We start from the raw sequence: 13,515 nt of genomic DNA, 5'->3' as shown, positions 1-13,515 counted from the left end.
ACAAAGACTGAATTCACCCAACTCTAGATAAAAATACAATTTCAAACCATTAGACATGACTAAAAATATAACTGTGTTGGTCAAGTAATGCATTTTGTTCCAAATAAAGAAATTTCCTTTTAAGCATTAAGGAATTAAATGACTTTTCTCCAACCACAAGGAAGTGACATAAACAAAAGAGATATTATTTCATGTAGCAGAAGCCACAACACCCATCAAATGTCTGAGATACAGAGTTTTCAATAAATATTGTTTACATAATGTTTGGCATGTACAAAATGCTTAATTAAAATTAGTTGAATTATTTTTATGTTTCTGTGAGTATATTTTCCTGACTTCTTCGGAATTGAATTGTATGTAGCTGCTTTTGATGAACGTGCCTGTTCTCAATTGCAAATTGTAATATTAATTTCTGTTTTATACCCCATAAATTCTATACATATTGTCACAAAGGGGTGTGATACCTGCCCTTATGATAGGACTTAAAATTCAGGGTTACTATGAAACTGAATAATGAAACATCTTCTTAAAATGTGATCAACAACATTGAGGGCTATTTAAAGATTCAACAGGTAAAAAAAATAACATAAAATGGTCAGTGTTTACAAGGTAGTTTTACTTTCTATGCATGTGTACTTATTACATGAGAAAGAGCATCTCTTTACCTAACTACTGTAAAAACAGCATTCTGTCTCACCTAAGGTTCAAAATATGCTATTGAAATAGAAATATGGCCTTGCCCCATTACAAACTATTGTCAAGTTATGAAAAATGTAATCATTACAATACATTATTATATTTGAGTATAAAAGCTCTGGATTGCAATCTTTGTCACTGAGTGGCATATTTTAAACGAAGAGTAATATCCCAGATCTCTTTGGAAAGCTTAAAACTTAAAAACAATTTTACCTAATGATGAACAATGAGAAAAAGCTTTATAAAATACATTTTGAGTATGCTATGAAGAATATGAACATAATACAGAATTAAATTTAGAGCAATTAAGAGTAGATTTTGAAGATATTTTCTTGAATGCTTTAATATAGTCATCATCATTTCAGTTTGCAGTTTTAATGAAAAGAAGCTATATGCACTGACTTTTTGACAGGTATTATTAAATAAGTATGCATTATCCAGCAGCCTATTTGGTTACACAAAAGTTGAGGAGCATCTAAGAATAAACACAAACGTAGTTTTAGTGATATTTTCGTACTGAAATGCACTTTGATGGCGAGTGTTGTAACATGCTAAATTCTGAGGTTTGAATACAACAGAAACCATACTGTATTGAGACATTCCACCTACAGTTTGTGGTCATGAAGTCTGATTAAAAGTGGTTTGAGATATACATACGAAAGTATTTTGGGCCAGTGCCTTCTGTTTTGAATCTATTCTGTAGCCTATTTCATTGAATGAAATACCATCATGCAGTTATAGTTTCATAACTAAATTGCATCTGAAAGAAACATTAAGTGACATTTTGAATGATTCTGTATACTTAATGATTATATTTCTTTAGTCTCTAGCCCATCCTTAATATCAGTTGTAACTCATCTGTTTCTAAAGAATAAATGTTTCTAAAGTTGTATGGTAATCAGATATGAAAATAAAATGCTAGCTGTATTTTTTCAGAAGTGCTTGAGAAAAACAATAATCATGAATAGAAGGTGAGACACTGGCAATTATTACAGAGAAAAACTGTCCACGTTGAAATGCAAATGACGTCTGAATAGATACAGACTAGCTGATGTGGGCTGGCTGATACCAAATGCTTTTTTCTGCAAAGCATGGTCAGCAGGGATAGTTCAGCTTTATCTTTCTATTGGGAGTAGTAGCCACCTTAAATAGTCCTAATCTGTGGATTCTTCAAGACACTAAGGCATATATTTTGTTAATTCTCCATTTCCTGCTTAGTCAACTAAGAAATGGATGGGAACCAAGATTTATGGAGCATTTACTCTAAGCACTGTACTCTGTAATGCACATACATTATTTTACATAATTCTCACAGCAGACCTGACAGTAGGTATTATCTCCATTTTATAGATGAAAAATCAAACTCCAAGAAGTTTATGTGAATTTCTCATGTGTAGCAAAGAGCACATTCTGCATTCAAACCTAGGGTTCTCTAAATCTTAGACTCCATGTTCTTTCCTTTCTCCCATGCTACCATCAATGCTACTGCAATAAAGTTAATTATTATTAAGTACAAGTTTATCCTTTAAAAATTCTATGTATGAATTTTCCTGGAAAAAGTTACCACATAACTTTATATAACATATATCAACTTATTATTTCTAAAGACTTGACACAATAGTTTCCCATATTCAGTTTTTATTTTGCAGACATTTACCTTGTGCTCATGTCTGTCTACTGCTCTGGGCACCAGGAGACAGCAGTGAGCAAAACAAAAATGGCACATACCCTTGTGGAGCATGCACTATAGTGCAAATACATAAATTAAACAAATCATGGCAAGAAATATACAAATTATAGCATGTCAGAGCTACTAAGGAAAAATGAAGGGTGATAAGCAAAACAATAACTAGCTACCAAAATGTGCAGAAATGAGGAGACTGGGGGCCAGATTTTCTTTCTGCTAGCCCATGGTTCCTGTCAATACATTTATTTAGGTGTTAGGATTGGGAGTGGGAGTGGAAGGAGTAATTGAAAGCTCACTCTGAACTGGGCAAGGTGGCACAGGCCTGTAATTCCAGTGGCTCAGGAGGCTGAGGTAGGAGGGTTGCAAGTTTGAGGCCAGCCTCAATGACTCAGTGAGGCCCTAAGCAACTTAATGAGATCCTGTCTCAAAACAAAATAAAAAGAACTGAAGATTCAGGATGTACTCAGTAGTACAGCACCCTGGGTTCAAGCCCCGGTACTAAAAAATGCACCTCACTCTGAGTAGAGAAAGGGCACAGGGGGAAGGAAGAGGGGACAGAAAGGGGAAATACTGGGGACTGAAGTGGAGAAAATTATACTCCATGTTTGTATGATCATGTCAAAATGAACCCCAATATTATGTGTAACTATGATACACTAATAAATAAGTTTAAAAAAAAAGCTCACTCTTGAGTTTGGGTGGCTGAGCTTATGAAGAGATGGTAAATCCAGAAGGGGGAGTAAAGATAATGAGGTTGAACTTTGGAGGTTTCTATTCCTAGGACATTTTGATCAACATAGGACTGCAGAACATCCATGGGGTATCTGGAGACAGAAAGAAAGAATGGGAATCTAGATTTAGGAATTACAAACACATAGTAGAAAAAAAATGGCCTGACCTCTGCTGGATGTGAAGGCAAGAAAAAAATTTAACTAGTCCCTACTGAAATCAGTAACTAAATTAAGTTAGTCAACATTTCTCAGAGTATGTGCCTCAAAAACTAGTTCTTAAGAATCATAGTAAGTGTTAAAATAATCAAATAAACAAATGGTTCTGTCAGCCATAAGATGGGAAAGCAGGTTAAACAAAGTTTAAATAGTTCCTTAGCCTCCTTCCGAAACATACTGGGCCATTGAACTTTTCTCAAAGGAGTATTTTATTGGAATCCTCTTCTGCATAATACCTACTGGGAAACACTAGACCATATACAGCCTTATAATTTAAACTGTTCATTCCTTTTTGGTGGGCAGGCTGGAATACAAGCTGAAGTTCAATCAAGAGAAGGCTGAGATGGGAAGAGTGAAAGATATGCATTTACTTTTGGTGGGATTGACAGGTAGGAAGAGAACAGTGCAAGAATGGGAGCTGTTGAGGACAGCTCGTGAGCAGAAAGACAGAATTTACAGATTGAGCTGAATTGAGGAGGGAATGATGCCAGGCAGAGAGATCCTCTAGGACAGGAAGCTGTTAGGCTGGTCGAAAGTGAAATGATAAGGACATGAATGATCGAGCTGCCTGGGAAATAGACAAGTGTGAACTTGAGAAATATTTTGAGGGAAGGAATTATGGGACTTGGTAATAGATTAGATTAAAAGAAGAAAAAATCAAAAATAACAATATGGTTTCTGGCCTGAGAGGGGAAAAAAGATACGCAAAAGAATGAAAACAAAATCCTAACAGTATTATGGCTAAAGTACTTCACAATGCCTTGATGGATTTCTAGAAAAAATAATACAACTTTGAGAACACAGTCAAGCTTTCCAGTGTTTTCAATTAAGTGGCATGAGACTAAACAAGGTTAAGGAAAATGCTCAGCTCATAATGTCTTGTCCAGTCTTAAAGTGGTCAAAAAAAACAAGTTTTAAACTTATAGTTGGAAAAGATGCTAAGCATGCTGAAATTAATCTTTTTAAAATCTTAAATGGTTCAAAGAAATATGAGCAGTTCTCTGATCACCTTAAGATGCTGAACATTAAATCTTGCATTTCCAGTTTCATGTTATGCAACAAGCTAGGAATCTCACATTTTAAAATTCTGAGCCGAAATTAGTTTAGATTTATTTGCTTTCTCTCCAAATGTGTTAGTGCCCAAAGCTCTAACAACTGCACACCATTGTTTTGTAAAGGAAAAAAAAAATACTGCAAACAGACACACATAGACACACACACAAATGTTTTTTCTTTAAAAAAAAAAAAAATTGTCTGCTATCTTTTTTTTCCAGGTGACATTTACAAAGAGGAAATTTGGGTTGATGAAGAAAGCTTACGAGCTGAGTGTGCTGTGTGACTGTGAGATTGCACTGATCATCTTCAACAGCACCAACAAGCTGTTCCAGTACGCCAGCACCGACATGGACAAGGTGCTGCTCAAGTACACGGAGTACAATGAGCCGCATGAGAGCCGGACAAACTCGGACATCGTGGAGGTGAGAGAGCAAGCTTGCTGAGCTCCAGGCTTCGGCAGAACCTTGCCGGTGTAGGCCTCCCCAACACACACACACACACACACACACACACACACCACCTTTTTCCTCAGATGTTCACAGTCTCATAGATATCTATGAGATATCACCCCAATTCCTCCGATATTTCCCTTCCCATGTCCTCTAAGTGCAAGTTAAAGTGATAGGATAGGGACAAGGTAGGATCCGGCCCTTGCTAGAAATCAAGTTCCAGGGTCAAATCTGTCACCTTATCCTTCATGAGTGTTCACTGCCCATTGGTCTGTTATCAGTAGTCTAGAGTCAGAAACTGTTAAGGGCAGCTCATCCACATTTCACATAATTTCTGATGATAGGAGTATGTAATAGTTTCCCAACATAGTCCAAGAAAAGATATTTTTAAAAAATATTTTTAAAATGAACTCACTCCAACCTTACACTTCAATTTTTCTCTTCTAATTCATTGTTTCATATGCATTCTTTCTAGAAATGTAAAGATAATTATTCTCCAAAAAATGTTTTTTTTTTCCTTAAAAATTTTATCATTTTGTATAGCAGTGAAATCCCATTGTATGGAATCAGAAAACAGCTGAAAGATGAATTTCTAAATTTTAGCCCCATGTTTCATCAAAATCATATTGAAAACTTTGGCAAAAATAAATGAGCATCATGTTAAAACTCAAAAATGTTTTAGATTGGATATCATGAGTCACATGCCAAACAATTTTAATCTAAACTGTCTGAATACTTTCACCAGGTATCCCATTTATATGCTGGGACCTGGCAGTGCCCTTCATGAGGGATGACCCCTAAGCCAAAGAGAGAGGGTGTAATGAAAATTGCTCCCATCTGCCTATCTTCCTCACCTATTTGTCTGCTCTTGGTTTACTAGTTTGTGCCTGCTTTCCCAAAATTAAAAGAAAATAAATGTTTCAGAAATATGTTCTCAGAGTCACTCTTCCTGTGACTGAGGCTGGTTCCATATTATGGAAAAAAAATCTAGGACTAATTCTGATCAAATTAATATGCCTCCCACATCCACCTTTCTTTTATACCTGCTTGTCGTAATTGTCTAAGACTAATTCTCATTTCTTTGATTTTATGTGAGAGTTTTTCAGAAGTATTGAGCTGATCAATTTTTTAATTTTATTTTTTTGTATTTTTTTTTGTCTAATAAGGCCAAGCAAATAATTACAGTGAAACAGATGTGTGTAAGTTGACCTTCTGTGCTTAAGATACTGCACATCATTATAGTTTCTCATTGATTGATGATTTGAATTGTTTGCTTGCCTTGATCATCCAATTTAAGATCGCTTGTAAAATTTACCTGCATTTCAGAGTTTTAATTCAAACACACCTAAATGTGAAAGTACATGAACAAACCCAAAAGTGAACAGAACTAGTTGGTTGTCAGACCTCATAGGTGCCTATGTGTGCATGTGAGTGGATGTGAGCAGACACATTTATAACATTTTCCCAAAACAAAAAACTTTATACTCCATCTCTTTACTAGAACCATCACAATAGAAATTTCAGGTTAACAAACAAATTTAAGTTGGAATTTGTCATTAAACTATTCCAGTCATTAATGTACCATGAAATGCATTAGGAACATAATGAACCAACTGGAAAATGTGTTCACTTTTAAGATTCGTTCCATAAAAGAGTTTAAAATTTAGAAAAATCATCTTCTGAGGGTTTTGCTTAGGAATATGCTCTTATGACTTAAAGGTGACTTAAAATTTCACATACTGTATGAGATTTTCATATTCCTGCACAGGTGGATATCAGAGAGTCAGATCACATCTTAAGGGCCAGTGAGAATGGTACTGGGTCAAGGGTCATAGGTCTTGCATTTGAATCTTGTCTGTCACCATCATGCTGTGTGGCAGTTAGCTTCTCTGGGATGATATTTTCTTATCTCAAAAATGAAAGAAACTGGGGATTGAAATTTAGTAACTCAGTGGTAGAATTCCTGCTTAGCATGGATGAGACTCTTGGTTCAATTCCACCAAAAATTAAATAAATAAATAAGTAAATAGGTATCAAATCTGAAAATACTTTGCTGCATGATCATGGTCATCATTCTTCTTATTATTTACTACCAGGGATTGAAACCAGTGGTGCTTCACCCCTGAGCTATACCCCCAACTCTTTTCCTTTTTTAAATTTTATTTTGAGATGGACTGACCTCCAATTTGCAGGCCTCCTGCTATAGCCTCCCAGGTTGTGGGGATTACAGGTGTGTGCTACTATGCCTGGCTAAAAATTTTTTTAAAGCATTATTTTAAACAGAGTAAAGGAGCGGCTCCATTTTATCTTTCTAACTTTTTTTTTTTTTTTTTTTGCACTTAACATCAGTAGATTAAAATTCTGAATCTCTCAACACAACATATCCTGGAACTGAGTCTGTAGCTTAGTGGTGGAGCACTTGCCTAGCACACACAAAGTTCTAGGTTTAATCACCACCACTGCAAAAAAAAAAAAAAAAAAAAAAAAAAAAAAAAAAAAAAAATTGCAAAACAAAACAAAACACAACATTCTGGTGCTCCTTGACCAAAATTTAGAGAGTCTATGGCTCAATTCTCTGGATGAACATAACATGCAAATCTAATACATTATGAGTCTGCCCTCCTCAATTGCCTGAATCACACATTCTTCGCATAGCTGCCTTTTCTACATTTTAGTAATGACAGAGATGATGGAGAAAGGAGTAAAGCAAGCTTGATAAAATTTTATAGCCCCCTCACAAGGAATGTTTTTCAAAGTGCTGATCACTGAAGTCAGAATGCTTGAGATACTTGGTGGAGAAGTAGGGCTTTGGGTGGAAAACTGCATTTATGACAAGTTCTCCGAGTAATTCTTGGACACAGTAAGTTTGTAAACCTCTAAAACACTAAGACATAAATTGTGTTAGAAGCTAAGTACCTGCAATACATCAGGGACTGGAGAAATCCAATCTTAGAATGGGATCTAACATAAAGTTGAAAGTTAAGATAGTTTACTACTCCTGGGTCAAATTTTAAATCCTATTTATTTTAATTTAATGGAATACATTTAACTGAGCAAGTTTAATGAGGAGCATAATATGTTTCATGAAGGGTCATTAGTTTTATATTTCCCATTTGGACCATTACCTCTCTCCCCAAACCCTCTAAAAAGAGTTTACTCACAAGAAAGAAAAAAAGAAAGAGTTGTGGGGTGTGTGGGGGGGAAATAATATGATTTCCAGCATTTATACTGAAATACAAATCTCTGGGCCATACCAGAGTAGTGTTATAGGGTCATAGGAAGTAGTGCAGTGTGTGGGTGTTGAAAAAGATTCCTCCTTTTAGCAAGAACGCTTTGTGTAATTATCATGTCTTTGCTTGATAATTAGTACTACTGTTATAGTGGCACAAAGATTCACAAAGGTTTAACAGACAGACTGGGATAGGCTTTTTTATTATTATATTATAATGCAACTTGAATATCTGTTTAGATACAATATATAAATATGCAAGATTTAGTAAATGTGTTAAATTTTTAATCCTTTGGTTTTAAAAAAATAGTTATTGTGTTAAAAGCACTGCCTTTGAAGATAGTTCATTTTATTTAACTGCCTGATACATACACTGGATATTTATCCAAAATGCTAGTTATGAGGCTATTGAAACTCAGTCGGGATTCTGATGGTATGAAGAACTTGCAGTGTCTAGCTCTACTCCTCATTCTCTAAGCCACCTAGGAGAGATTACCCAAGCAGTTTCTTCTGGGCTCTGTTCTGGGAAGAAGATGGGGCTGTTGAGCACTTTGGGATGACCTGCCAAATGCAGATCACACAGAACTTGCTAACAGGGCAATGCTTCACTGAGCAGTGACATAGCAAGCTGCAGTTTACACACAGCACTGTTTGAGGGATTCTGAAATAGCAGAAGACAGGCATTCTTGTTAAGGATCAGATTGGAGACAACTGGAAGTAAAAGAAACAGACCCCTTAGCACAATCTATGATGTTGAAATGAAGGTGTAGGTTAAACAATTCAACAAAACTCTCAGGCAGTATGTATTTGACCAGAGTATTCCAGGTACTCCTTGTAGTGACAGAAGTCCCAGACAGGTCACCTCCCTATCCAGCATAATGAGCGTATTGTTTGGTACCTGACCAGCAAGGAACCTCTCACCCCTCAGTGACTCAGTGATTCTACTGAGCTGCTCATCTAGCTAGAACCAGGAGTCCAGTGATTATTTGTGAAAGGTAGGCAAAACACAGACCCTTTGTTGCCCCCCAGGAAGTGTGAAGATGGATGTAACTCCTGCAGAAGGAACCTTTGATGCACACCTGTCTCAAGAGAGGATTACTGGCTTTTATTTTTAGGTGCAAGAATGGGCGAGTATGTGTGTAGGAGGGGGGAGATTGAGATTATATTTGCCTTAAACTTTGTTTTCTGTCACCTGAATCCTGTTTGGATTCAGACATCTAAAAACCGTTATTGCACAAAATATTTCCTTGCACATTAACAGTTAAGGCCTAAATTGAAACTTAAAAGGCCTTAAAATAGCTTATAACTTTTATTGCTTCAGAGTGCTACTGGAGGTTATCAACAAGCTAACTGCCCTTGCATATAGTTTGGTGAAAATAGTTGAATGCAATTTTTTGTTGAAAAGCAAATGCCCCATTTGTGGAATTGAATTTACTTACAAATACAGTCTTAAGAATTTGGGAATGGATGTAAAATATGACAATATTTCTGTTTTACTTGAACTTTCATTATATCTTAACTAATAAATTGACATATTATTGACACATAAAGACACATTAGACATATTTATACCCTCCAGTCTCTCCACACTCTGCTTTGTCTTAGAAATTTTACCAGGTTTTTACATGACTTCTACTTATTCTTTCAAGTCTGGTTCTAGTTGAATGCCCCCAGGATTGTTTTAGGTGCTTTCCTCTGTTTTAGTCATAATGTGTTCTGTTTTCCTCTCAGACCTCTGTTCAAGTTGTTATCCAGTTGCTGGTTCTACCCTAGATTAGAAACTCCTGAAGGGCAGGATGGTATGCATTTTGCTCACCATCAATCCCCAGTGAGGTCTAGAGAGGGCAGGTTCTTAGAATATATTTAATAGAATAAATAGACAAAAGGCAGACACACACTCATTTGAAGTTTGAAAAAACTTTTCATAAATTGAATGAAAATGTTCATTGAAATTTGATAGAATGGATTGTGAGAAACACTCAAGTCTACATCTGTGCTGTCCCATATGGTAGTCACTGTCCACATGTGGCTCTTCATGTAAATGAATCTCAGTTACATAAAATGTTCAATTCAGGTTCACTTTTAAGTGAGTAGTGGCTACTCAATTGAACAGGGAAAATAAAGAACCCATTGATCATCACAGAAGTTCTGAGATAAGACTAGTTCAAGATTGAAATGTGAAGGAGGAGACATTTAAACTAATGTTTTTTCTCAAATTAATGCCAAGATCAATTATTTAGTTAATTTTTTTCCTCATATAAAATATGAAGAGTGCATTACAGATGTGAAAAATTGAGTAGCCTTATCACTTTAGATCCAGAGTACAAATGTTCACTCTGATTGAGACACCAATTTAGAACTAAACATTCATTGCAAAACTAAAAGTATGTCTTACTCCTAACCTTGTAACCACAGAGTCAATAAGTAAACTCACTATCTGGTCAGCAAACACCTGCAAGCTGTCCAGGCTGACCAGGAGCCCTGACCATGTAAGCTAGATAATGTGAGCTGGAGTGTTTATTTGTTTAACTTGAAATTCATGAACAGAGAAATGATAGACCCTTTTTGTCACTATCTTAAATTTACATGAAGCAACATTGGACTTAGTATTTAACTTTATAGTAAGTAACTTAATTTCTTCAGGAAAAACAGTCTTTTTCTTTGTGAAAGAATTTAGAGAGATAATATTCTCGAAGTAAATTACAAATTCTTCTTAGGTTTACTTTAAAATACAGTTGAAATGGTTCTTACTGCTAATGACTCAGCAAGCCTGCCCTGTCCTCTGTTAAATCAAGGATATAATTGCTTTTCAATTGATAGTTTGAAAAATGAACAAATTAGTATATTTCATAAAGACTTAAGCCTTCAGTATTGAGACTTCCAAGGGCAAAATCATAATTCTGAAAAAGTTTTTGCATATTTTTCATTTTTGTTTATATACTCTGAAGTGTTTATTAATACTTATAAGCTATATTTGCATTGGTTCCCAAAAGTCTAAAAGAACAAATTATACTAAAAATTTTTAAATGTATTCATGTTTCTCAAAACTATATCACAATGATTTTATATATCAAATTTGAAGAGCTATTTGTTTAAAATAATATATTTATTTAATTTGCATATGCTTTGCACACATAAAAAGCTGTTTCACATCTCATTTATTAATAGTCATTGTTGAACAATAGTGTGCATATAGATTATGTAAGTCATATGTACAAGGCAATAAAACAGAATTTTCTCTCATCTCTGTTCCTGTATAGCTCTAATGGTTTATAGGCATTAGTACTAACACAGTCAACATAAAATTATTTAGGAATAATAATTCCACAGTAGGAATAAAAAAGACTGATTTCAAAATGCAACCCTCTGTCAGTAATATAACTTCTTTACCATTATTATTATTTTACATGAGCCTTCTTGCTAGAGTAAACGGAGGTTCTCATGTGTTTCCCCATTTATACCTGAAAGTAAAAAGGGAAAAAACATTTAGCTTGGAACAGAATTGTCAGTTTTTACTGATATTTATAGATTTCACAGTGTGTATAACTCATGGGGTAGCGGCATACTGGGACCTCAGGTGGCATTCTAGTCATCCATAGCACCTAAATAAATAAGTAACATTGTTTGACTTTAAAGGGTATCAAATAAAATAAGAAAGATTAGAACACTCTTACTTCAAGATTTGTTACTGAATATATAGTGAAATAGTCAAAAATGAAGACTTAGTAATAATTTTGAGTTCTTCCAGAGTCATAGTAAAAAAGATGACTCTTAAAACATCAAAGGAATGTTTATTATTTCAGTTTCTTCACTGTATTGCTGGATTTTTTGTTTGGTTTTGTTTTGGTTTGTTTTTAAATTGCAAATCCCTTTTCTTATAGTCAAACTAATCTATAGGACATTTTGGAAAAGACTTGATAAAACTCACAACAGAGTAGGAAGATAGATTATATTATTGTAAATATATCCTATTTTGCCACTAGTTACTTGGCATATTGTCTTGTCAGACTCCTCTGTGGTATTGAGTATATTCTGCTACCCTGAAATTTAACCATCTGATGGAAGTTCTGTATAAGAGAAAAAAATTCTCTGTCAATTATTTCTAAAGGTCATAGAGTTAATGACTAACTGGGAGGTTAATTAGATTCTGAAAGCCTCTTCATATCAATTAAATCTCTTATCTTTATGTTTTAGTAAATAAACTCAGTAACTATTTAGAGCTACTGTTCTAGAATATGAAACATTATAAACAGTAAGCTATACAATGGGTGGTTGGCTTATTCTCACATCTTAAAATTTTACAAGAAAATCGATATATAAATTAATAATAGTAACTCCTCTTACAGTTTCTGAATTAGATACTTTTGTTTTCCAAAATAGCATGCAAATTACTTCTTAGTCATAAACAAATAACATTACCATTTCCCTAAGGAAGCCATGTCATAGAAGAAAAACTGAGGTTAGAGTTACTCTGATCATAAACTACTGATCTAAAACCAACTCCATTCTTTTTTTTTTTTTTTTTCTTTCTTGTTCTAAAACTGAATTACTTTCAATGTTATACTTTTTTTTTTTTTTTTCTTTGTTGGGAATTGAACCCAGGGCCTTGGACATGGTGGTCAAGTGCTCTAACACTGATCTTTATCCCTAGCCCTATTGTACAGATTTCCAAATATATGATGTATTTACCTCTGTGGTATAACAATTACAAACCAAGTCATTTCTGTTATGTGAATTCTTTCTGGATAATAGAACCAGATTTCAGATGAAATGAAATAGATCTATATTAATCAATAAGATAGCCACTAGTCATCTGTGGCTATAGAAACTGAAATTAAAACTTCAGGTATAAGTCCTACTTTTGATTAGCCACTCTTGACATACTCAATAGCTATATGAGACTAGTGGCTCTCATGTATAACTGTCCATCAATCACCAAGGAAACTTTGTATTGGACAGTAAATGGTGAAAGTAGTGAATCTAACAAACTTGCTCATTGAGATAACTGGCATGATGATTGATGGATACAGCCTAATAAAGTACACGTGAACTGGAGAGCAGATAGTTATTTTGTCCTGTATTCCTGCGGCAGGCATTTATTACATGCCTACTGTGCATCAGAGTCTGAGCCTGGGCAGAGAAACCCAGTTAGGAAAACTGAGCCACTCAGTCAGTGTTTATTCAAGGAACAGAATATTTGTTAAAATAAATGTGATTTTTGTGGAGCAAGATGAAAGAATAGAGAGAACCCTGAGCCTAAAATCACTCTGAGGAAGAAGAGAAAATGGAGGAAGGACAGGGAAGATGAGTAGTAAGAAAGTAAAAATAAACCTGTTTTTTTCTGAAATTTTCCAGCAGGGGAAAAAATAAAAGCATGCTTGTATACCATTTCTTCTCATTTTTCCAACATAGGTATGTGTGGAATTTTATCTTCATCCAGGTTTCATGATT

At 34.8% G+C, this 13,515-nt stretch overlaps 1 protein-coding gene across 12 annotated transcripts in view; it reads left to right on the top strand.

Moving 5' to 3' along the window:
- The window catches only part of Mef2c (myocyte enhancer factor 2C), a 161,153-nt gene that overhangs the window by 84,850 nt on the left and 62,788 nt on the right, over nt 1–13,515 (top strand). For all 12 annotated transcript variants that reach the window (XM_047554918.1, XM_047554919.1, XM_047554912.1 and 9 more), the window contains one exon: nt 4,605–4,808. In XM_047554918.1, the coding sequence (XP_047410874.1) occupies nt 4,605–4,808 (204 nt within the window). The remainder of the gene's footprint in view (nt 1–4,604; nt 4,809–13,515) is intronic.

Source organism: Sciurus carolinensis, chromosome 6 (genome assembly GCF_902686445.1).
Source record: "Sciurus carolinensis chromosome 6, mSciCar1.2, whole genome shotgun sequence".
Lineage (NCBI taxonomy): Eukaryota > Metazoa > Chordata > Mammalia > Rodentia > Sciuridae > Sciurus > Sciurus carolinensis.
The sequence above is the reverse complement of the archived record's forward strand: the minus strand, read 5'-3'. Positions and strand labels throughout refer to the sequence as shown.